Source organism: Euwallacea fornicatus, chromosome 1 (assembly GCF_040115645.1).
Source record: "Euwallacea fornicatus isolate EFF26 chromosome 1, ASM4011564v1, whole genome shotgun sequence".
Taxonomy (NCBI): Eukaryota; Metazoa; Arthropoda; class Insecta; order Coleoptera; family Curculionidae; genus Euwallacea; species Euwallacea fornicatus.
This window is the reverse complement of record NC_089541.1, coordinates 7,148,150-7,174,552: the sequence shown is the minus strand read 5'-3', so window position 1 is coordinate 7,174,552 and position 26,403 is coordinate 7,148,150. Positions and strand designations below refer to the sequence as shown.

At 36.6% G+C, this 26,403-nt stretch overlaps 1 protein-coding gene across 5 annotated transcripts in view; it reads right to left on the bottom strand.

Moving 5' to 3' along the window:
• The window catches only part of ssh (Protein phosphatase Slingshot), a 61,722-nt gene that overhangs the window by 13,344 nt on the left and 21,975 nt on the right, over positions 1 to 26,403 (bottom strand). For 3 of the 5 annotated variants that reach the window (XM_066287880.1, XM_066287872.1, XM_066287901.1), the window contains exons 3-5: positions 10,228 to 10,462; positions 6,133 to 6,308; positions 3,214 to 3,279 (exon numbers count right to left, since the gene is read on the bottom strand). In XM_066287880.1, the coding sequence (XP_066143977.1) occupies positions 3,214 to 3,279; positions 6,133 to 6,308; positions 10,228 to 10,462 (477 nt within the window). Of the gene's footprint in view, positions 1 to 3,213; positions 3,280 to 6,132; positions 6,309 to 10,227; positions 10,463 to 11,492; positions 11,843 to 21,470; positions 21,595 to 26,403 lie in introns of those variants that run through there. The other 2 variants (XM_066287911.1, XM_066287890.1) reach the window with 2 other exon arrangements.

Genomic DNA, 26,403 nt, shown 5'->3' with positions numbered 1-26,403 from the left:
AAGCGAATACTAGCAAACATATTAGCGCTCGTGGTGTTTTCATCGCGGTATATTATTGATAAATTGTTAATTGTTGTTTTACATTACTGAATGTACGTATTAACTCAATACTGCATGTGTTGTTATGCTTGAACTATAGCCAGGGGTTTCTCATATTGCGTAGTCGAGGCACATATTCTTTCTATTTCGACTACGAAACCAATTTCAAGTACAATTATAAATTCTATATAGGATGAACTTATACAGAGGGAATAAAGTTCGCGCAATTATTATTCGTGTATGATTTTTCAGTGGTTTCGTGGTCATGGTCAATCCAATCCGCGCGTTAATTGCAAATTGCTAATGCTTTTTGATTAGTTGAATGAAGTCATATAAATTATTGAACAGAACCTGCAAAAAACAATTTCGCCGACTTCCTATATCAGACATTCCTGAAAGTAAGCTTATAACAAAGATTGCGATACCTCGTGTTGTTTCGCCCATAAATAGTTAAGAAGCCTTTTAGTACAAGTTAAGTAGGTGAAAAATATAGCGAAAGTAACCCCAACCCATTCCAGTAATAATCATTCTAACCGTAATTAGTTTCACGTTTATTTTTGGTTATCCTATACTCGGAATACCGACACGCCCCTTAATAATTTAATCTCAACAGGAAATATATTTAGTGAGGCATAAAAAATAGACACAACATACTGAACAATTAAAACCACAAGGGCTATTTGTTATATATTCCTGAATCACATCGGATTCGTAATTCTTTATTCTTAAAATTTGTATCGATTTGATGCTAAAGAACATTTCCTAGTAGGTTCTAGAGTGTCTTGGGTCCAAACCTAAACAAAGACCTGGATATCCTTGAGAATTTGGCGTATTACGTAGCCGACTTACAGATAATCATGCTTATTTCAGATCCGTTTGAAGAATAGGTATAGTTTCCACCGTTGTATAAGCAAAGCAGTCATAACATGAGTCAGAAGAATTTATGTAATATGTAATTACGTGAAACTTACAACAAACAACAAACAAAGAAGGATTGTTGGGTTGCAATTATTACGAGAGTTGTAGGCTCATGAACTTTGAAACCAGGGAAATACATAAAGAAACCGATTTTGCTGTATCTAGAGAGAAAATGTCTAGTCGTCATAAAATCTGTCGAAGTTAAATACAACCTTAAAGCCAATGGGCCAGTTTTCGATAAACTCGTGCAATGATTATTGATAAGCAATAATTATTGAATTTGTTGAAAGCGGCATGATATAAGCAAAAACCGAAAATAAACATCGAAGCGGACGAGGCACGTGGTTTGAAAATGAATGTGTTTTAGTACATCTAAAATATGCAAATATTTAGTGTTTCTGAACCATCTGAAGCATTAGGCGAACTACAATAAAACACATGGCACAGATGAGAAAGTGGTCCAGTGAAAGTATTTCCAAGAACAAAAATACTCAACCGTAACTTTTACTATATTAAAAAAATTTAGAACAAAAACAAAAAAAAAATCGTTATAACCAACTTTTCAAAATCCTTGGGGAGTTATCGAGAACGCAGATATCTGCGACACTGCTTAATTTCCATTTTCAGACTTGTGAAGCAACCAAAATAGACCTTGTGAACTAAAAATAACCAAACAGTGTTAATGAAAACGCACATTTCCTCGGAAAAAAAAATTAAAAGTGTCAGCACGTGCCCAAACATGATCATTCGAAAATCGGCATTTTTATTTTCGTCTTGGCTCAATGATGAAGTTGGTTTGATAAAGTTCACAGAGCTGAGTATTAGAGGTTAATGGGTTCAATGCGGCGGGAAGCGAAGTTAAGATGATGTTGCCTGGAACATATTTATGCCAAGAACCAAACCTTACAATAAGCTGATTAATCCGTAATATACGCAAACGAAATTCCTTGAAATTGACCAGAGATGGACCGCGCAATTCGTAAAATAAATAATTTCGTTAGCCCGATCTACATCGGACGTCTTATTTTTAGGTTTTCAGTTACTTTAAAATCTTATAAACTCACTTCATAATTTTATATTTGTATTCACGTGAAATCCGAGTGAATCAAAACTCGTAATTTCGGAAATTAATCCGAAACTAATCTACCTAATATAATTACTGTCGTTATGATCATAAAAGAACGTAATTTTCCTACAGAGAATAAAAATATCCTGAACTCATGGACTACAAATCCTAATGTCGTCATTCCTCATACCTTTTCTGGCCGTCTGTCCGAATTGTAGGCCGTCCATTCCTTAAATGGCCACGCCAGCGTCGGCCTTCCCCCGCGTCGCGGCGCTTTTTTTAGACGCTCGGGCAGACCGACCGTCGCTCTTTACCGCTCCATGGCTTTTTATGTGGACGCATTTCGGACATGAGAGTGGAAATACGCAATGGACCGTGAAGCTGGATCGGGCTTTGTATTGTATACTTAAAGAGGCAACATTGTTTTTGTATCGATACGAGGCATTTTATTTCACGGAAATATTCTAAATCGCCGCAGCAACAAAGAACCGCTGCTACACTGAGAGAAAACATATAATTTGCTGAGCATTGTTGATGAAATGACGCAGTCAATACCTGAGCTGTGCAGTTGTGTGCATGCATTAGTAGAATATTCCTTGACCTTGTTGGACACTTACGTATTTATAAAATCGGTCTCAATCATCTCCAAAAAAAAAAAAAAAAACGTTGCTTCTTCACTTCTGATGCCAATGGAGCAAAGCGACGATGCGACAGTCGCTAGTTCACCTACAGGTTTACTGTCACATCTTCAATAAATCATTTAACGCGGCGTATGGACTCTAAATTTCCATGGAAATCAAAAACTATTCAACTTTTCATCGAATCCATATGTTAATTAACCGTCATCAATAACAAATGTTTTCGACGATAATTAATGACCATCGATAACAGGGCAATATTAATTAAAATCAAATATGCGGACTATTGAACTAATGATAGGTTTTCTACATAAACAGGCGTGATTTATTGCAAAAACAAGCACAACTAGTATTGTCACAGACGCAGTAATTGTGCGTTCAATACCGGTCATTGAGATGTAGTTAAAAGCCAGGAAAAATTTATGTCCACGCCATATGGTTCTGGTCAGTCCCATTAAGTTTGTTTTCATTACTATCTTGAAAACGTTGGTATAGGAAAAACCTTACACTTTATATGGTTTGGAATATTGCAGGATAAACAAGAATACTTACCACATAGCTTGAACCGATACTGGCTTAAAAATATGGTGACTATCACAGATACTGACGCTGAAGCCTCTGCAAACAAAACACTACTAATTAGTAAATTCCTAACAACGAATCATCAAAATGTAATTATGCAAGCGTTTTTCTAATGCGGGTTGGTTGAATTTGCAATTTACGACCACAAGTTATTCAGTGAATAATTTCCTTCCCTAAAGGTTCCCTCGGTTAATTTTCTGATCGTCGTGTACCATACGCAGAGGTCAGACAGAAATTTCCGGAATTTGAAGCATTTGCCAGTCGTCATAAACTGTGCTTAGAAACGCCTAGATACTGTCTACAGATCTACAATTTAGACACGGATCACGACTTAATCTTGGTTCGGCTAAAATCGATCGAACCAAGCTTAAACTACGATTTTGCAACCAAGCTTTAATATTAAATTCGTGCGCCCCGCTTCACCCAAGTTCTTTTTAAACAATTATACTGTCTTTTAGAGCTTTAATGAATTAGATCCTCAAAGGGACCTTCACGTGTTAAGACTGTCACCATACCATGACCATTTTAGTTCAATCGGGAATCGTTAGAAGAGACAAAATTCCCTTCACGTCACCCGAGGAAAATGGAAAGAATATTGGAAGTATACACAACAGAATATCGACAAAGCATAGGAAAAAGAAAGACAAGAATATAAAGTGAGATGATGACCTTCATTTGAGATATCAAGAAGTCGCAACATATTTTTATTTCCGTTCTTCCTGACTTCATCAATATTTCTTTATATTGTATATCTGTGCCGGGTAGCAACAGAACAGGGTATACGCTGTAAAGTCTGCATTATTTCAGATAGAAATTTAGAGAATTTACGTTGAACAATATACAAAAGTTTTGACACAATTTTGAATTTAACATAATTTTCGTTTGAAACAAAAGTGAGTTTATCTTTTAAGATTAAAATGGAAACTCGTCGTGTTGATATTTTATTGGAAAGAACTCTACATGCCGATTTAAAAATCATAAAGGTTTATAATGTTTACGGGAAATTAAGACAAAACCGGCAAAAACACTTTTGCAGGGTGCCTACTAAATGGTGGCATTAATTTCAAACGGTGGTTGCTTGTCATATTTTATGAAAAAAAAGTCTTAATAAACGCATGTCCCATATTGCTTCGTTTTCGTGATACAGGATATAAGTTTTTTTTTTCAGTTTTTCATAAATATTTTCGGACGTAAGAGCAATATCTCGATGAAATTCAGTATTCGGGAGTTTTCCGAGACGAGAAATCCAAATATGATATTGGTTTTACCGTTAATGTCCTTGTGTCAAATGTGCCTTAGCGTTTTTAGGACCCTGTACTTGGGCTTATAATAGAATACGTCTTATTCCCACGTCAATTCTAAACAAAAAAGGCATACTTGGTCGAAAACACTCAACGCAATGGTTTTCGAGATATCGACGATTAAAAATTGTTTGCACATCATTTGACCAAAACATTAATCTATTAATGAACATTTAACAATGGCCCTCTACATATTGCGGTAAAACCGATATCATATTTGAATTTCTCGTCTCGGAAAACCGCTGAATACTGAATTTCATTGAAATATTACCCTTATATGCGAAAATATTTATGAAAAATAAAAAAATAACAAAAAAAAAACTTTAACACCCTGTATCACGGAAACGGGGCGAGATAGGACATAAGCAAATTAGGACTATTTTTCATAAAATCTGACACGCAATCACTCCTTGAAATTAATGCCATTATTTAGTAGACATCCTGTATAAAAGTGCATTAGGAAATGGCTCCTTGAGATTGATAATTGGTAGGTTTATAATATTCAATAATAATATCCATAGAAACCAAGAGCGTGGAGACCAACAAATGACCAAAGTTAAAAAAAATACTGGTGATCCCGCCGGAACGCCCGCTTGGAAAAGCTTTAAGTATGAAAACCCAGTATATTTTCTCCCCAATCCTATATATGGATGATTTAACATAAATGCCTCAACGCAATAAAAAGCCCTAAAAAAACAGATTGATGTTTACAAGCACTGCTCTTATGTAGGTCTTCTGCAATGCAACCACACATTGCATACATCACCGTAACACCCAAGATAAACATGTTTAATTCAAGAGGCATAATTGATACACCACGAGAGGCGATGAACCCGTTTGAATTTAGGACACATCTGACAAATCGAGAGCCCGCAAAAAAATTGCATCTGCAGTCTGATGACATAAGATCCTCAGTTGGCCCAATTATCACGATGTACGAAACGTGTTCGGTAACATGTAATTAAAAATTTATATTTACAGTTTTGAAATGATCAATTCTTCAAAAAACAAAACAAAACAAAACAAAAACAAAAACAAAACCGGAATGGAATGCGTTCATAGGCACCTCACCATGAATCAAACATTTCGCCTTTCATGTGATGCTCTTAAACGGTTGCAATCCACATCTAACGAAGGGCCTCAGCTGGCCCAAATACACCGATGCCAGCAACGTATTTGAAAATATATAATTAAACATTTTTGTTTATTGTTTTGAAATGTTCCATTTTTCCACAAAACAAAAAATAATATTACCGGAATGGGATGCGTTTACAGGCACCTCATTATCAACCGAAACATTCAAGCACTGCTTTACCCATATGGCGCTCTTAAACGAATGCAATACATATCAGCCACTTATTACAACATTTATGTCATAATAAAGAAACAACGCTTCGTTCATTATTAGGTGATGTGATATTTAAACATCGACGTCGAATCGAAATTGATGGATTTAACCTTCCGACCCTTAGTTGTGTTTATAAGCTTTTACGACAGCTTGATTAGACTTCAATAGGCCGACCTAAATAACGTCGCACTAAGTTCATTGGCTTTGTGTTACAATTAACCACAAAGAGAAACAACTCACCCGTCGCCATCCAAAGTGATTTTGGTGTCGGCCAGAACCCGGAGCACTAATCCCACCGTGGTTTCCTCGTTGCAATCGATGCCCAATAGACAGGACTCTTCACCTCTGCTCCCCATTCTGGACACCACCACCAGATACCTGGTTCTGCCTGAATGTTCACTTTCTAATTTTACAGCCTGAAGGAAAGAGGTACTTATAGTTTGGGTTACCACCAGATGGAATTCGAAAGCAGAAATTCAAAATCATAAAAAAGTATTTGCTTAAATTTGCCCCATGTATTTAAGAAACATCCTGTACAACCGTAAGTTCTTCGTTCTAACAGCTTTAAAAATACGTATGACACGTACAATTATGATATTTCGTGATCACCAAATGAATTACTATGGCCGACCTGATAGACAAGTACTCCTTTAAATAAATAAAAACGACATTAACTTCGTTTCTATTGAACCCCCATGATAAAGTGCAACTTATATGTTGTTTCGTGGAAAACCAACCTAAAAAGGATTCGTATCATCGTGCCGTACTAAACAGAATTTCCTAAAACGGAAAAGTCATCGTTTCATTGAAAACTCCACAATCATTAGTTGTTCTTCAATAGGGATTTTGATCGGTACGGTATAACAACTTGCAGCCATTGAACAACGACGTCAGGGAAAAATGTAATTAATTCGATTAGTGTCGGTTTTTCTTGTTAGAGCTTTATTTCTTAGAATTATGCTTGAATGGATTCTAAAATTATTTTAAAAATAATAATGAGTGCGAGGAAAGTTCTGAATTTGCTTTATGCCACCTGGAGGTTAATTTTTAGTAAATTTTGCATATCACACTTAAAATAGTTCCTTTCCTTTTCATCTTCTCCTTTGCAGCATTCTAATAAATCTTTTTTAGTACAAAGATAGTTCCAGAGACTAAATAGTGCCTGATCACTGATTATACAATATTTTTATATTTCAAACTTTCGCTTAGATAATACATTTCCTCGTATTCATATGTCCGGCATGTTTCCTAATAGCTATAGGTAGCTTTCCTTCAAAATAATGTTTTCTGTGCGTTAAAAATATGAGTAAACATAGGAAAGCGAGAGTGTCAAAAATATGCTCGTGTTCAGACCAAGATAAACCACACCTAAATATTTTCTAAAATTTAACCAATTTTATTCTTCTTGTAGATATCTCGAAATTTACAGTTTTCATTAAATGAGTAAAACATTTCCCTAAATTGCTGTCGTAAATCAGAATTGAATTTATATTAACAAATTTCGAAGTTACTGCTCTTTGAGGTATTTCAAAATCCCCATTATAAAATTGCATTTTTTCATTATTTTTCACGTGCTCGCAGACTATAATAGTCCGAAATGACCGATTTTAAGTCAACAAACAGTAAATGTACTTAAATGGTCCTTATAGCAAAAGAGGCTAAAAAACGAGTTTTTGAGTGCACTTTAAAATTTACCTTCCTAAACCTAAACTTCCTCGTCACTTTTAAGTTTACATTGCCATTAGATAAGCACCTCAAGTGCGGCATTTAAGTAAATTGTCTGGTTTTGCCATTTCAACAGCCTCTTCCGTCTTCGAGATTATTCGATGGAGAGACAAAAGTGGGTTTTGCTTGACATCTTGCCAGCGAGACTATTTTACGTCCTTCGAAAAAAGTTCATTTCGATGACTTTTAATTTGTAAGTTGTCGTTAGCATTATTGATCCTTAACACGAAGAAGAAGGAAATTTGCAAACGAAAATTACACATTTTCAAGCGTGGAAAACTCCCATTAAATAAAAAAATATAGTATTTTCGGGGAGCTAAAACATCGTGATTAAGTAAGGTGGAAAAGACGTATAGTTGTGGTCTTCATACGTGGCTGAACTAATATGGAATCGACATTTATATAATTCCACACCTTTACCAAGTATGGTTCCAATTCGAAGTGATTTCACAAAGCAGTAATCTTGAAATTCAGCTGTTTTGTGAGTTTTTAATGGCCTTATATGAACAATTCGACCGCCAACTTTCTAATATGTACCTCCTATAAGGTGGCACCGACATACCTGTAGCAAGACGAAAAAAATCGATTATATTGGTAAAAATTCTACGAACTAAAAACTTTTAATTAAGATTAAATTTAAATTAAGGTAAATAAAAATTTTCATTTGAAACTTGGTCCACTCTAGAAGTGAAAGCCAGAAGTGCAAAAAGCTGTAGAAATAAAAAAAAACATGACTATTTGTTTTTAACGAGTTAAAACTTACTGCGACGTACAAAATACACGTCCAACAAAGCAATTCACGAATACATATTCAAATAACTAAGACATCTATGTTCGGTAAATAAGCTGCTTATTTAATGCCGGTACGCAAATAATGGAAGCATGATTTATTCTCTCATTTTTCCAGGGGGGATTTAATGGTGCTCTGCTTTATTCAATAATATCATATATCCGACATGCTTATCTGCCGGATGATCGATCGTCTATGATATGGATTTCACAATTTCAAGATAACAAAATATTCAATCTGACTTAGGCCCATAAAAAAGTAGAAAACTGCACAAAATCGGCCACAAGTAGGTCTCCTCGGTTCGATGAAGAAACCCAAATAAAAGCTACTGAGTTGCGGGTTGGGTCTTTGGAAATCAGCTAATGTCGACAGTTTTACCGGAATCAGAGCTAAGTAGAAAATTCCAGAATATTTTAAAAAGGTTTAATACAAACGATATAGAAATCGTGCGAGGGGTGAAGTGGCATCTATAAGCGTCACGCCTCATTGGGGGCACTTGCCGCTGTGACGCGGACAGTAAAATTTTTACCACACGCCTACATGTAAACACCTTATCGCACGCTAATATTTCATTGAACTCACTGAAGACAATGAGTTAACAAATTTGCGCTCGTAGTAAAAACATAGTATCTAACAAGTGCGAAAGCGTCTGCAACGCACGCGTTCGGTAACTAATTATTCCGGTTATTTGTTCAAACTATGATAGTGAAATTTTGAAAATGCCGTACAAAAGTGACTCGCGTCTCTTGTTTCATGAGAAATTTCCTCACACTCACAACGACCACTCTTGCAACTCATTTTCGATTATTACATAGGAGAAATTCACATGTTTCATAACACAGCACTATAGCGTTGTCGCACTTTTCCGGGTGCGACATTTTTTTTTGTCACGCTTTGCCTAACACTCCGATGAATGCGTGTATGTTTGGATATATGTATATGAACACTTTCACTGCAATAGTGATTCGAATTTTAATAAACCTTAGCAGTCGCGTAACAGGGTAATACGCCATATTCTTAAACCTCAGGTTATTCGGTCAGGTTTGATTGAGTAACGCAGCCTTATAATCGCGATTAAGTTGGTGATTTCGTCGCGGCCGATTACACGACGTTAAGCAGCATTGAACGAGTCGAGCTTTGCCTGATCTTGAAAAAACTTTTGACACAATTCTGGATGTGGAATAAAAAATTATAAAACAAACGGAAACCTCTCGTTCTCACCCTTGTAGCAGTTGACATTTACTGGACAAGGTCAGACTAGTATGATTCGCACGTTCTGGGTGCGTACACTGCAAGATCGGTGGTAATTGCAAATTACTTTCCATTTTCATTACGCCATTGCCGATCAGCGGGAAATTCAATCTAAACCACTGCACCGTGAATTGCATTGAGCCTTGAAGGCCCAGCTTCTCAAGAGTATAAAATTATGTCTGATTATAGGTGAGGCATCGAAAGGGTTTATTAGGACTCGAAGCGCAAGATCGCCTTATAGGAGTACAATCAAATCTGAGGCTACACCTTAAACAAAAGGGTAGCAAAGAGTGCTGAAAGGTTCCAATACTACTAGACAAACCTAAAGATGCAATTACATCCTTGACATTTTGGTTTAGCGCAGACCACAGATTTATTCAAATCGAGAGAGAATGGTGTCAACGATTCCAAGCAAAGAGCATCTTGACTGCAGATTTATCTCTCAATCTATTATTGTTACCAAACCGAATACCGAACCCAACAACAAAGTTAATAAACCCCCTGCGTCCACCCTAGACTGAATCCGCAATTTTATTTATTTATTTATTCATTCGAAATACACTACTCACCATTTTGAGCGTTTCTTCCGGCCGCAGCAGATAGAACATGGACTGCAGATGCAGCTGGATGGCGCTGCTTTCCTGCACCCCGTTGTATACGTCCCCCTGGATACTTCCATTGGAACCGTTATCCGCCGTCGCGACGCACGAGCCGTCCACGACGCTTTTCTGGTACTGTGCAGTGGCGTCGGCGTCGGGCAGCACCAGCGCTGTCCCTTTGCCCGCAAAGTAACATTCGCTGAGGCTGCAAAAGAAACGAGGATTGCGTTAAAATATGATTATCATGTGATTTCCATGAAGAATCGAAACAGGTATTGCCGACCTCGTTATTAATATTAGTTCTGTGTCAGTGGTAATAATAGAATTCGTTTTGGTTGCGGTTTAACATTAGAAAGTAGCGATTATTGTTATTATCAAAACGACTTGTTCTCGGAACTGGTTTAGGCTGCTGATAGGCGAAAATGCGTGCGAAAAGGCGTTGAGTACCTAAATAGAAATTAAGTAATTTATGATTCGGTTAGAATTAAAAGAGCCTTAAGTCGTTTCAAGAAAAATCGACTGATCAAGATAATGATAAATCTGATCTCTCGACCGGGAATGAAATATGAATTCGCAGGTCTGTTATTTCATGTAATTGCCATATAGATTAACACGTGGCCAACGCAACCTAAAAAAGCCGCAACTATCAAAGGACAAAGACGTTATTTATAAAGATCCACATGCACCTATCCACTGTGGCGTGTATATAATGGCATGACACTAGACGAGGTGAAGGTGCTAATTTTGAAACTTGGCCCGATTGACTGCCAAACTTGTACCTAGTCGAAACTCATCGTTAATTCGGTTAATAGATTTTTTTTGCAATCGTCATCTCCTCCAAGACTTTCTCCCGCTGTTTAGTTAACAATAATAAATTTATCTATTATTATTAGTGACAACAAAGGAACCAATAAGCTTTCCCAATATGGAACGTTTACGACGACAATCGTAAAACATGACTTTTAGTACGGTCGTAATACTTTGACAGATATTCTCTTCTGGGTCAGGCGTTGATTTAGGACACGCATAAAATTCCGAATTCCCCAACCGAATATGGAAATGCTATGAACCGGAACATAAAACTCGGTCGAGGAACCCTTTTAGAGAACGGACGTTCATTCAGCTCCTGCCTCGCGACCATATAAGTGTATGCCCATGTAGATGGGCCTCGGGGACATGTCTGCCCCATCGAATTTGATCACAATGCTGCACCGATGAGCTTATGCGGTAGTTACCTGCCGACATTGACGGCAAACTCCGAGGACACCCAGAAAAAGTTGGGAATTGTGGACGGCTGACAGTCACCGCTCGTCACCAAAACACTCTTCAACTGGCACATAAATCGGCACTCGAATCGATGACTCTCATCGGTTGGGAAAAAAAAAAAATTAAATTAATAGATGACTCAGTTTCAATAATCCATCACTGATTGATTCAGTTTTAACGATGCACCATTACTCGGGTAACCGGGTACCGTTAACCGAAATTCGATTCGCGTATGGTACCACAACCAAAAGACGACGTGAGATCACAAAAAAGCCGAACGTGGCTGCTGCAGCGCGACGACTGCGAGTATCAAACAGACTGAGAATACGAATTCTACCAGTAAGTTTACTACGTATGTCACGTTTGTTCTGGTACGACCATCGGCGGTTATTAACGTTCCATTTTTTTATAGAGGACGTGGGCGAAAGCGTCGAGACGAATTTTCAATTGTGCAGATGCCATGTGAGATGCTTATTCCTATTTATCACTACTTCCTCTATGATATTTTTTGTGAAATGAAATTTTCATTGGAACATATTACGTATAAGTTAATAATGACCGTTCGAAGGATGTGCGTTATTCCGATGACACCACATTCATAATTGATAATAATGATGAGTGAAATATATCCTCCACTTTAAAGACGCAGCGTGACGCTTCAAGGGGAATAACAGGCCAATTTTCATTGTCAATGCGAAGATGTTAATGTAGGAACTATACAGGATGTTCCTTAACAATGTGAGGATATTTTAAGGTGGGATTCTACATAGCAAAATAATGATGGTTTGTCATACAAATTACGTTCGGAAAATGCTCCGTTACCGAAATACAGGGATGCCAAATTTTGAAAAAAAAAATGAATATTTCCGAAATCGCGTGAGATAATTCACTTAAATTTGGTATGTAAAGACAAGTTATAAAGAGACATTAATTGCAATAAAAATGTGCAGTTCAATGCAAACTTATTCAAAACTATTTTAATATGAAAAATAAAACAATAGGATATTGAACACACTAAAGGTCGACATCGTAATGAAATATGAATTACAACTAATCAGAAACAAAAAGGAAGGAACATGTTTCAGTAACAACAAATTTTGTTTTTCAAATATTTTTATTTTAACAAAAATCAGTGGCGCATCTTCTTTTTCTTTAGAAATATTGAAGTTATAATTCATATTTAATCATTTCCGATGGCAACCCATAATGTGTTAAATTTTTTATTGTTTTATTTGTCGTTTTAAAATAGTTTTGAGTAAGTTTGCTTTGATTGCATATTTTTATTGCAATTAATGCCCCTTTATAAGCTGTCTTTACACACCGAATTTCATTTAAATATCCCAAACGGTTTGAGAAATATTCATTAAATTCCATTTTTTCTCAAACTTTGCAGCCCTGCATTTTCGTAATCTAGCATTTTTGGAACATAGCTTATATAATAAACTATCATTATTTTTCACGTAGAATTTCACCTTCAAATATATCCGGACAACATAAAAAAAATACCCTGCATAAACGGTGATAGTCCTAGAAGTACCTAACCTAACAGTTAAAGACAAAAAAAATTGGAAAATACTACATTATTTCTCAACATAGTCCTCTTTAAGATTGACACACTTTTCCCAGTGATGTTCTATGGCTGAAGAATTTTTCAACATTCGAGCCGCTTCGAATGTTTGAAAATGAGCATCAATCTCGGACTCCACCTCCTCATTATTGGCGAATTCCTTTTCACCAAGCCATTTTTCCAAGTTTGACAATAGAAAATAATCTGAGAGGGATAAATCTGGTGAGTGGGGTGGGTAAGGAAGTAGTTCGAAATGAAGTTGATGGATTTTGGCCATCGCTAACGGAAGAATGAATTGGAGCGCCATCTTGACGAAACAAGACTTTCTTTTTATTCGAGTGCAGTTGCTTTTTACTAATTTCCGCCACCCGATATTTTACAGTCTTTAATGAAGGGCCAGATATTCTCAGGGTAGAATCCAACACCGTTGTGATATTGGATGGACTAAGACCTGTCAAAGTATTAAAACCAGGTATTGATAACCACTTTTTCCCATATTCACAAAATCTTTAAAACCGTGAATTAAAACGTGTTCAAAACAAACAAAATTTAACTTTAAACATAAGCTTTTTAAGATTAGGTCTTTGTAATGTTGGAAAATTTGTAACAAAATAATCATCTATATGTCACGTCACATACTTCTGAGGCTATCTTCGTTTCAGTTGATACAGTGAATAACAGCGCCTAAAAAATTTCCAATATCTCAGGAGTACGTGGAGATATTGCTTCAAAAAATATCTTGCTTTATGTTAATTACAAATCCCTTGAAAAACGTTTTTAGCGGCTTTTTGTATTCCATTTTGAATGCAGCAATTTAAGGGTCAAAACACGTAAAACCTCCATCGACTCGGTTTTTCCCGCACGATCGTTTCACGGCGCCACATTTCCCCATACAAATAGGCCTTAATGACAGCCCACACTGGGTCATTACAACTTATTAGAATAATCACCTAACTCTCGTTATAAATTATTAGAGCACGCGACTAAGGGCAACGACCTACACTGTGTGTTGTTATTACGACGTTCTAATCTAAGGTGAGCTCAGAAAGGTTCGAGTAAATTTCCTTAAAACTTAAAGTCACCCTGTATGGCTGATTCAGCCATCACTTTGCAAATCGGAGTCTTCTCTCAAAACAATCCAATGCGAGGACCTTGTATATTAGAGAAACAGTCAGAGAACTGTAATTTCACGGCTTTTCCCCTGAAACGTCTCACTGCTCAGATTCGTGACCGTAAGCCCTGAATCAAAGAGTGTGAAAGTTCTGTGATGTAAAATAAAGAACTTTCCAATATCTCAGCAAAGCGGACAGTTGAGTAATCGGAGAGCAACAACCCCAATTCAACTCTATCAAAAGACACACCCCTTCATGTACCTGTTAATAACACGTCTGGCTTCAGCGTATGCAGCCACGAAGGCTTACGTGCCATTTACCTGTCTGACTGCACCGACTTGAAATTAGCACTTGTCAGTTTTCCCATCAGGCTTGTTACATAAAGACCTAGGTAAGGCTGTGTAATAACAACGTTCTGTAACACCAGGAAGAGTTGGTCGCGAAAGGTAAGTCGAAGTTGGCAATTAAAAATCGGATTGGCCACGGCTTCGATACTGCTAATCGGCTTAACAGGAAATAGGTAAGTCGGTGACAAAGTTAATTCTTCGCATTTGCTGCGAAAGTGCCATCATCACCATCATCCGCATTAGCCCATTAACAAAGGTCAGAGGTAGAGTGTTTGCAAATTGCTCTGACCTTTCGACACTCTTTTTTTTTCCATTGTTGTAAAGAGTGTTTGGCTTTTTCGCTCTTTGATTTTTCAAGAAGGTTTCACACGCACGTCGGAGGCGTTTCGGTTCACTGGAGACCTGAGACGAGTCAATTTCACAGAGATAAAAAAGATGTTGTGTAAGACTTACGAATCTGAATCCTTGTCACTCATACTTCTTGGAAGTGATCCTGGGCAATAAAATAAAATTGACTCTAATCACTTTTCCTGACATTCCAATTCCTCGTTTCCACTTGAAAAAATGAAGTTGGTGATCGTAATATATGTATGGACCAACCTGTGTGCATAAACTTACCATAAAAAAGCCGCGTCAAAAAATGAAAATCGATGGGTCCGAGTGTTTTTCGAAAAAAATACACCGCCGAATTTTAAATGAGTTTAAACATTACTTCCGGAACTCACTGTATGTAAGGGTGTTCGGAGTTAGAGTGTCTTGACAGGGACCTCCCATTTCTTGGCTAGATAGGAAAAAAACTAGCATACATGTCAAGAGCTCGATTTATAAGAAAATATTAATGGCGAAAAGTATATTTCTATATTTTTGCAGTCCACGGCGCTAGAGGGCTTTTTTCAAATTTCTGCTATTTTCGAAATTCCTCATAACTTTTTTGTTTAGGACCATATTAAAGTAAAACAAACATATTCTTAAGGCACTCTTGCGATGTGATTGCAGTGACGTGCTTAATATTTTGTTACAGCGTGCCGTTTTGTCAAAAACCGACATAATTTTTTCATATTAAATGAAAATTACAGTCGGCTATGACTTAAAAAAATGCCCTTTTTTACCATTTTCAACTACATAAGTATGTCTAAAGTTATTTACAAAAATAATTTCAGTAGGAGACTTTTTGTGTTTATATCCAAGTTGATTTTGGCATCAGCTGTCCGAGTAACATTATCTATTTAATGTTTTCATTTTTCCGTCAAAATTTTTAATGTTTAGTGTTGGTTTGGTGCAGTTTTTTCAAGTGAAAATAATAGATAACTATGAAAAATTTGACATCACGAAGTGTTTCACATTGTTCAAACGAAAACTCGCAAGCAGTATGGAAATTATACTTTCATACCTATCCTGAACGACATCAATCAGTTAGAAGACTGTTTAAGCACTTGAAAAATAATTCGCAGAATTATGGAAACTTCAAAAAGTGTAGACCACAACTCTACAATTTAAATGAAGATAACAAAATTCAAAAACTAAATGTTATTAGAGAAGTTTTAGAAGATCCAAACATATCACTGGTTTTTGAAAATAACTATAGACATACTTGCAAAGTTGAAAATGATTTAAAATTGACATTTTTTGACAAAACGGTACGCTGTAGCAAAAACTAAGCACGCCACTGAAATCACATCGGAAAAGTGCCATAAGAATGTTTTTGTTTTACTTCAATATTATCCTAAACAAAAGAATTATGAGGAATTTTAAAAATGGCAGAAATTTTATAAACGTCCTCTAGCGCAGTGGACGATAAAGATATGAAAATACGATTTTCGCTATTAATATTTTCTCCAAAATCAAGCTCTTGCCACATATGCTAGTTTTTCCCCATTTAGCCGGGAAATTGGATTTTCCTGTCAAAACACTCCAAATCCGAACACCCTGTTACATCCCGTTCCTTGAACTTTCGTGAAAGAAAAAGTTCAACTACTTCACACCAATTGAAGTTGCTCGATCAGTTTCAATCAAAACGGAGGTTATTAAGGTCACCCTACATCGCGATTAAACGATCCTGCACTGATTGTACGACCCTACATCGACCAAACCATCCCATATTAAATAAATGTTGCACAACATCTCGGAAGCGAATTGGAATGGAAACAAAGTAACTCGCTAACAAAGGCCAAAATTCGGTGATTCCTGATGATGATTCACTTACTGGAATTTCTTAGTCTGTGAGAAGTAAAAGCGACAGACTGCTCGATTCCAAAGGAGATTAAAGGTGACGTAAAAAGAAAACCGACACTTCTCGTTTCGATTTTTTCGCTTTGCAACAAAGGATCCAGGAGATTTAATGTGGGTGTTCCAAATTAAAGCGGAACGTTGATTCATGAAGGACTTACAGATTGTATTATACATCAAAGATATTGGAGCACAACGAAAAAGCAGGAGATATTTTTTCTGAGGCAATGCACGAAGCCACGGCTTCTCCGAAAGGGCGCAACTATGAGGAAGTAAGGAATGGCCGGCAAAGCGATCGAGTGGTAATAATCTTCCACTCACTATAACTGCCGAAAAAGAAATGTTTTTAACACGTTTTGCTGGACGAAGCTAATCAAGAAAAATGAATTTGGAGATTTACGAGGAAGGGGCAAAACGTCCACGAACAAAGGGCAGAATATAGGGCGCCACACGAACGTCCTGTTGAATCGATAAGATTTTTTGTTTAGATTACATAGAAACCCCTATCGCATTCCTACAACTTCACGAGGGGCTGAACAATAGAGTTGGTGAACAATAGAGTTTCGAAAGCATCTTCTTTCGTGTTGTAGGTTGCTGCGCGTTGCTCTTTACATACCGACAAAACTAACCTGGGCAAATTTATTTTACGCTCATACTCCGCCCCAATGATGGGGACATAAGTGACGTAATTTGTTTTATATTAAACAGCTAGAGAATCCGGATTTCATCGAAAAAAAAAAAAAAAATTTAAACCTGTTTCAGGTGTGAGCACTATAAAATACCAGTTTTAACATAATTACACACAAGCTATTGATTTTCTCTATGGCCAGGTTCTTGAATTGGTCGCTCATAAAGTCAAGCTTGTACTTTTATCGCCACATAAACGCGATGTTTTTGATGTCACGATATAAGGGTTGTCGGCCTTACCGCATTATACACGCTCGTTAAATAAGGAATGGAATTGATAGCACGCAATAATAAACAAGATGCCCTAAATAAATAAGTACGGCGGTGAGGCCCTACTGAAATATGTAATTGTGTTGTAGGCTTGTAATAGGAACACCTTAACGTAATTAAAATTCAAACAACTCTTGACAAACCCAGATGTACAGGTTGCTCCGCTTAAGAATGAAAGGCATGGAGATTTTGTAAACGGTAAGAGGTGCTAGGCCGGCTAAATGAGAAAAATGTTGCTCAAATAAGAGACTAATAAAATCTACTACTAAAATCCGAAAAATGTCAACGGCATCGGGACAAACTTGAAAAAATAAAACGAAGTTTAGGTAAAAATCTTTGGGTAGATGTCTAAAAATGGATTAGACTTCTGAAAATTGACACAAGTAAACAGTTTCCAGGAAAATAACATTGAACTTACCCTTGAAACAAGTTTGCAAGTCCTAAGACTTTTCCAATCTTAAACAAGCGCAAAAACAATTTCATAACGCATACAAAATTACAGTCTTGTTCTTCGTGTCTCAGTGGGAGAACCCAACACAATGGTTCATTTAATACCACGGGAACTGTCACATGGGCAACATCAATAACTAAAATTGAAAGTTTTGAAATTGCAGACTCGATTGCGGGGTTTTTCCCGGTGCAATCAGTCACATGTTATACCGGGAAATTATTTTTGCGTTATTGGAAATTTAACGATGAATGTTATACCTAGTGCTCCTATAATTAAAGATAAAATGGTTTAGTCAAATTGTCGCCTACGAATATTATTTTAATGTAACAATTTGAAAATAGCATAATCTCTGAACGACTCTCCTTAAGCTCCACACATACCAACACCTTAATGCAATAAAAAAAACATATTAATACAGTGCAACGACCACACTGATCGCGATGCGTGTCGGTCAATGCTTTCAGACTAATGACGGTCAAAGTCTCTTCCAATTTTTAAAAATTGGTTTAATTGATTTCCACTCGACAATCTTTGACTTTGCTTTAATAGTGTGCACATAAAGCCGCTAAAGCAAAGCGATCTAGCGATGAAAGTGCAAATGCGAGCCCATCGCCCATCGGCCATTTACCATCATCGTCAACCTCTTTGGTCGTTCACCCGATCAACGGTAAATTGTACTTTCCGGTGTTTTTTTTTTTTTTTATTTTATTTCGTTTACTCAAAGCTGTTCCTAGTGCCTCACACGCGTATAACATTTGTCGTTAAATTGTTGTCGACAACAGTGTATAGTTCTTCGGACCCGGAAAGAAATGACCTTGTCCGGTCATGACACTAAAACCGAACTGTACCTCTTCTTGGCGGAATGGTCTCACTATTGTTCCTGCCCCGTGGAATTTTAATGGGCCCTGGGTTTCAGAACTGCATAATTTCGGGTTTTGTCCGCCTGTTTGCGGTAATTTTGAGTGGATCGCTCTCGAAGTTCATTAATTTCAACAAAAGAAGTAAAATTTTATGCCATGCTGCTTTTTGTGAAGGGGTTCTATTATATCTTTAGAGAAACTTATCTTAATTGAACGTTCTTCAAATACTTTCAAACCCTCTCCACTCCTGTTATGGCGTCAGAAAAATCAATCAATAAAGGTGACACTTCTCAGGAAATTCAAAAAAATTTCAAAGTAATTTTTTTTTCTTTCACGGTACAGCTTAACTTTAAGAACTACCACGGTTTTTTTATTTTAGTTGTGTCTTCATGTTTTTTTTTAATTAATTTTCAAACATTTTTAAGATCTTTTGACACAAAAGCGAATTCAAACCGGCGGATACCAAAGGGAATGACCTTGATGTCGCCCCACCCAAATAATTCTGGTGGTTGCATTAAACTCGGTTTATTCTCCGAAATCCCATAACAAACTTAAATAAACCGACTTTGAAGCACTCGCCTCTATCTTATGCACATTTTGGTCTGAAAAAGCACTAAAAAGCAGCATTGTTTAGGTGCTTCCAGATAAAAATAAAACCCAGCACTGTAATTATCGAAAAAGCTGAATGAACTTCGCACTCAAGAAATGGAGGAAAACGGCTTTAAGTAAACTTGTCTGATCGGATCTTTAGAACTTATGCAGACATTCGCCTTAAAAAGAGCAACTCGTTACGAATCTTCAATCAGATAATACTCTCTTAAGCTCCAATTAACAGAGATAAAGGTCAAAAATGTATTCTTTGTTGTATTATTTGTTGTGGTTAAGTGGATATATACAGAGTGAGTTGTCTAGAAATACCACCTGAGAAAATTTTTTTAAAAAGAAATTGAAAAATCGCAGTCTTTTGGAAGCTCCTTCGTTGGCAAAATGGACAAATTTAAATCAGACCAGTATGATAATCCTACAACTGTTACTATACGGGGTGTCTACTAAATGGTGACATTCATTTCAAGGGGTGATTTCTTGTCACATTTTATGAAAAACAGCCCTAATAGACGTATGTCCCATCTTGCTTTGTTTTCATAATATAGGTTGTTGAAGTTTTATTTATTCTTCGGACTATCATAAATATTTTTGGACGCAGGAAGCAATATCTTGATGAAATTCGGTATTTACGCGTTTCCGAGACGAAAAATTCAAATATGATATAGGTTTTATCGGTTTAATGGAGGTGGCGTGTAGTGCAGTAATCTTGTGTTTAATTTGTTCCAAAGTTTTTAGAACCCTGTACTTGGACTTCTAGTAGAATACGTCTTGGTCCTTCGTCAATTCTAAACAAAAAAGGTATACTTAATCGAAAACTCTCAGCGCAATGGTTTTCAAGATATCGAGGATTAAGCATTTCTTTGCACATCATTTGACCAAAACATTAATCTATTAATGAACATTTAACAATGGCCCTCTACATATTGCGGTAAAACCGATATCATATTTGAATTTCTCGTCTCGGAAAACCGCTGAATACTGAATTTCATCGAGATATTACCCTTATATCCGAAAATATTTATGAAAAATTAAAAAAAAACAATAAAAAACTTTAACACCTTGTATCACGGAAATGAAGCGAGATAGGACGTAAGTAAATTAGGACTTTTTTTCATAAAATGGGCAAGCAATCACTCCTTAAAATTAATGCCATTATTTAATAGACACCTTGTATAGCATGTTTTATAGAATTTTGAGCTTGTTCATTAATATGTGATTCTCAGGCTTACAACTTCTTAAAGAAAAAAAAAACAGATTAGGAGAACGACCCGAGTTCTTGTATCTTCCCCCCTTTGTTCCTAATTCAATAACCTCTATTCAATCAACAAAGCTCATCGACTTTGTTTGAATTTTTTCGACGACCGCTCAGAGTTTCCCGTACAGTTTGCGGATATTCCCTCGACTGAGCTGAAGCTCAAAACCAAAAGTTTATTGTTTAAGTGTCTATAATTACTTCGGCAAACAAAATATCGCAAATTAACACAAAAGAAGGTGAAAGCGGACTGTGTTATAATCGGTGTTCTTTTTGTACTATAGCCATAAATTACAATTGTCGTTATCCGAGTAACTAGAGTGTGATTAAAAGCGGATCGCGGTTTTGTCGGTTGTACTCGTTTGAGTGTTACTGTCCCCTCTGGGGTTACCGGATTTGATTTTGTTTCATTTCAAGGTTACCATTAGTCATTATCGATTTTGAAAAAAAATAGCAATTACGGGGAGGAAAAACTCCTCTTCTCTTCCAACTTAATCTAACAAAAAATTTTAGATGAAAGGGAACCATAGAAACAATAATCAGCTTTTGAAAACGCACCAGGGACTTACCTCGAGTACGATAAATAAGACAGCATCAAGTTCATTGCACACGTGCTGCATTGATGTTCGATATCTAAATCTCTCCAGTATGAAGACCGAGATTTATATTCCACTCAACTTCAAAAACAAAGATAAAATCGTGGCATTTCTAACGAACCAATAGATATTATTCCGAACTACCGCTCGCTTTGTACTGAATTTAGTACACACCTCTACTTGACTAGTTTTAAAACTAATTATTAATTTATTCATTAGAGCAAAGCTATGGCTTAATAAGCCTTAACAAACACATTAAATGCCAATTAACGACTGGCATGCTGATTTCGAGGTATGACAGGAATAGTGAAACGTGATTTAATACGTTCACCAACAGCAAAACACCTGACTTGGACAGTCCTGCCTGATGCCAATCCTATAATGGCGAACTATACAAGGTGACAACCAAAGTGCAAAAGACACAGAAGCTTCTGTTTTCTGTGTGAACACCATATTGGATGTTTACATTTGTCGGACTGTTTTGACTTTCTACAACGATTAATCATTTGGTTTTAACTACATGTTCAGAAAAGAACGTTTCGGAAGAGCTTACCATAAAGGCAATCTGAAAACAGCGTTCATATCACTTCAAGTTTGATCACCGCCAAACGTTAACGGTTTCTTCTTTGAAAAAATGACTTCGTTGATGTTGTAATACGTGATTCTTTATAAAAAATTGGGGATTTTTTGACACCCATTTCCTATATAAGTATCTGCAAGCTTTCGGGACCGTAGAGTGAACATGGGTACTAGGTTGGGTAAAATAAAACAAAAAAACAGCAGAAAAATATAGTAAATAGTATAATGAATTCTAACCAAATCTAACCATAACTAAACCCATCAAATCCTAAACTAACTCAACCAAACCATTCTACCCAAACAAAAGCAAACATGTGTGGTAACTGAAAAACAGTTAAAACACAGGTATATACGAGTTTGACTATGGTCAGTTCAAGTTTCATTATGTTATGTAATACATTTTTTTAATGTTTTTTTTTGTGGTATTTTACCCCACCCAGTACCCCTCTGCAGTCCACGGTCCCGAAAGCTTGCAGATATTTATATGTAAAATAAGAAAAAAATTACTCAATACAATAGCAAAGAAGCTATTTTTTCAAAGAACAAACCAGTTGTTGATGGGTTAAAGTGATATGTCATCTCAAAAACTAGGAACTTTTTAAGACTTTTCGTGGGACTCTTTTATGTGTGCGTCTTGAACGCCCTGTATTCGAATTGTCTGCTGGCAATTCTTGATGGGGTTTTAGCACAAAACGCGTTCGTACAAGGTCCTATTGATAAATCTGCCCTGTTGAATGTCCCTAACGGGGACAGGACATTAATAAAGAATCCCCTGGAAATATCAGAGCGTGCAACAACGGGCTGTCAAAAGCGACACGAACCGTGCCAAATTATTCCCACGGGACCCTGACGTACGGACAAATGTCGCTCGTTTATTATCCAAGGAACAGTAGGTTATTACGCCGGATTAATGTGGACTCAAATGTTGTTCAAAGCAGGAGAAAATTGGCTAAGTAGTGCCGATTAAAGTATAGAAAAACCGACGCGTATTAATGCGCGAAAACCTCGATTCGGCCAATTTATCTTAGAGCAAAATTCTTAAAAATACTCAAGCGTGTTCTAAATTTAAAAAAAAAAAAAAACAAAAACAAGAAAAAAGCAAAACACACACCGTATTTTGACGGTCACGCAGAAAAACGAAGATGCGGAATAAATTCGAACAAAGACGTCACACAACGAGAAGTAAAAACGGAGCACTGACTGAAAACTGAAAACAGAATAGTAAGAAAATGTGGTTAAATTTCGCCAGAGCCAAGCAGCTGGCCTGTATTTCAATGGACGAGTTCGTAGCAACAGACTTTAAAATCGATAACAGACACTGTAATTGTATCTTCAGAGTGGCGTTGCAAAGGGTCCAAATACCCGGACAAAAAATTGTCCAATAAATTAAAAGTCCATTTCGTTTTATCTGTCAAAACTGTCAACTATTACTGTCATTTACGTCGTATGTACGGTACTTATTCAGTCAATGCTGTCAAATTTAAAACCTTCCAGATAAATTCGACATGACTACTTGTCCGTGTTAGTCACATGGTTCTGCGGTCATTGACCAATCAAACAATTGCCATCCTACCCTTGCTGAATTTGCTTTGCAAAGTAAATGGTATTTGAGAGGAAAAAATATTAGTTTGTTGATTTTCAGGTAAGTAAACGTACGTTTGAACGATAGTGGATTTGCTAAGAAAATCTTCTGCTTTTTAAATTTCAAAAAAACTCAAACGGTTAATATGGGGAAAGAACTTAAAAGTTGACACCTTGTACCATAAGCGTAGTAGGCGTTTTCAAAGTGTTTGTTATTTCAATTTTATAAACACCCTGTACACTTAATCAAAAGATCAAACCAGTTTTAATCATTAACTTTATTTTACGACGAATTGTAAAGTACACATACTTTATAATCAAATTTTAAAACTCAATGAAACTAATCTTGCTGAGCATATATCTCGTATTAAATCGCACAAAAAATGATAACGCAATTTTTCACGTGCGTTTTCCCACCAAATCCACTAAATTGCGTTTCTTCAGTTTCCAGACATTCCACTTCTCATAGCTCGAAGGCTTATGAGATATCGACATTGGCCAAAGAAAAGAGCACCTCTGGGCCTTACTGCGTCTGAACTTTGGGCAAGGTTCAAAGAACGACCCTGTGACGAAGATCTAACAACTTGGGTAAATAGAATGAGAAATGTGATAAGAAAGGGAAGCTAGAGTTCATTGTACAAGATGGGAAATAATTTTCAGGTAGACGAGCTCAATGAGAATAGCTATTCGCCAGCCTTTATCAGTTGACAATGTCAGTAAAAAAAACTCGAAGATTTAAAATTTGAGGGCTCAATCGAGATAAATTAAGACCTGAACATGTCAGAGGCCATCATATTCTTAAATTTGTGAAGTGGGTCGCCTTAAGGGAACGCGTCAAAAGGAGTTATAATCTATGTTGATCTAATGCATAGAATTGCCAAACTACGCTGCTTTACGCCGCACATTAAACGATCTCAAATTTGAATCAATTTGCCCATCATCAATCATCCCATGTCGAACCCAAGAATGAGTCATTCACTTTCTACTGATTTGGCGATATGTCATCTATCTTTCGAACCATCCCATCGTTACCCCACATCTCGGAGTAGTTTACATATATACATATGTAAATCAAGCCCTGGGCAAAGGTTATGCCAACGAAAAAACCGATTACCAAAACTGCGAACGAGTGAAAGTTTATGATGGGGCCACCGCCATTTTCAAAAGCAACAAAAAATACTACAAAGAGGAGAAAGTCGTGTATGCGGGGGCCGTTGGGTCATTAATCAAGCCTCCATACGCGGTTGTGAACTACGTCATTTCAGTTGTAAGGGTCAATAGCAGTGCAGTTAGGAAACATGAGTCAATAAATAAATATACAAAACGGCCAAAAAATGTAGTTAATTTTACAAGTGCCGCCACCTATAGGCATTAATATTAATGTTTGATAGGTGACAAATACGAAAGCTCATTCAAGCCTCGGAAATGGCGAAGCCACGTGTATTTACATCAAATATTAATAAATTAACAAGTTCGTTCAACTGGAAATTCGTTTGTTATCATCGATTAAGAGGCGGTACCTACTCGATACCCGTTTGCTTTTACTTGTCCGCGTGCATACTGAAACTGCACGATAATAAATTGTCGTGATTTAAGACGTTTGAAAAGGAAACATGGCAGAATGGCTGATTACGAAAATATTCCACGATTTTTCCGTTTTTCTGAGGTTGGCATAGTCGAGGAAATAATCAAACGAAACGTTGATGCTGATAGAACATAATTAATCGTTACAAATGGGCGGAACGAAACTCGTCCAACGTTCATGGGAGAGGGTCTCAATTAATCAATCAAACCGGAACTGATCTGGTTGTTATCTGGTTTTTTTCAAATAACCTGAACTGACCTATTTTTGTCCAAGATTTCAAAAAAGTTGAATAGGCCAAATCATTTTCGATCAACTATGAGATATTCGTTTACCAAACCTTATTTGACCTCATTTATTTTCGTAAATTTTCAAGTCACCGAATTATCTCAAAAGACTATATTGACTCACTCTTAAATTTCAAAATTTCAGAACACTGAAAAAATAAATTAAACATAAATGCGACCTCGAATCATCAAACAGCGACATAAATAATTGCGCATTTAATCATTGTCATAAAATTAGATATGCGAGGTATAACAAATTATTATAGAAACGTGGCGAGAGCCGTGTATTAGCAATTGGTCGGAATAACAGGAAAGTTTCGTGACGCATTAAACTTAAAAAAAAAAAAAAAAAAAAAAAAAATACTAAAACGATGCTCCGCCAAATTTAAAGATCGTGAATAGACAAAGACCAACTAAAAATAACCCAAATCCAGAAAGAAAAACTAGGGTAAGTTACCCCTTACTGTGTGCTTGTGCCAATTCTTGTTAGTGTTACTACGTCTCATTCGTGGCCCAACTAGGGCAAAATGAGGGCGAACGAACGTTGCAGATTCCTTATATCCAGCTTTCGAGAAACTTACATAAGTAGGTCAATCTCCCTATCTGGTACAGAAAGGAAATTCGGTTATAGCCCTACTTACCGATACCGAGTTAAGATGGCTACTGACTGTGACTTACCTGAAACAAAAAAAAAAAACACAATGCAGACAAGGTTAATTTTTAAAAAGTTAAAAAGTTGTATAAAAATGCTTACATCCACTTGTAAACGTAATTGTACGTAGTGAATTCATTCATCTGACGTTGTCTTATGCATTCACCTTTACATTTTAAAATAAGCAAAGGTGTTTTTCCAGGTAACACACATTTCTACACTAAA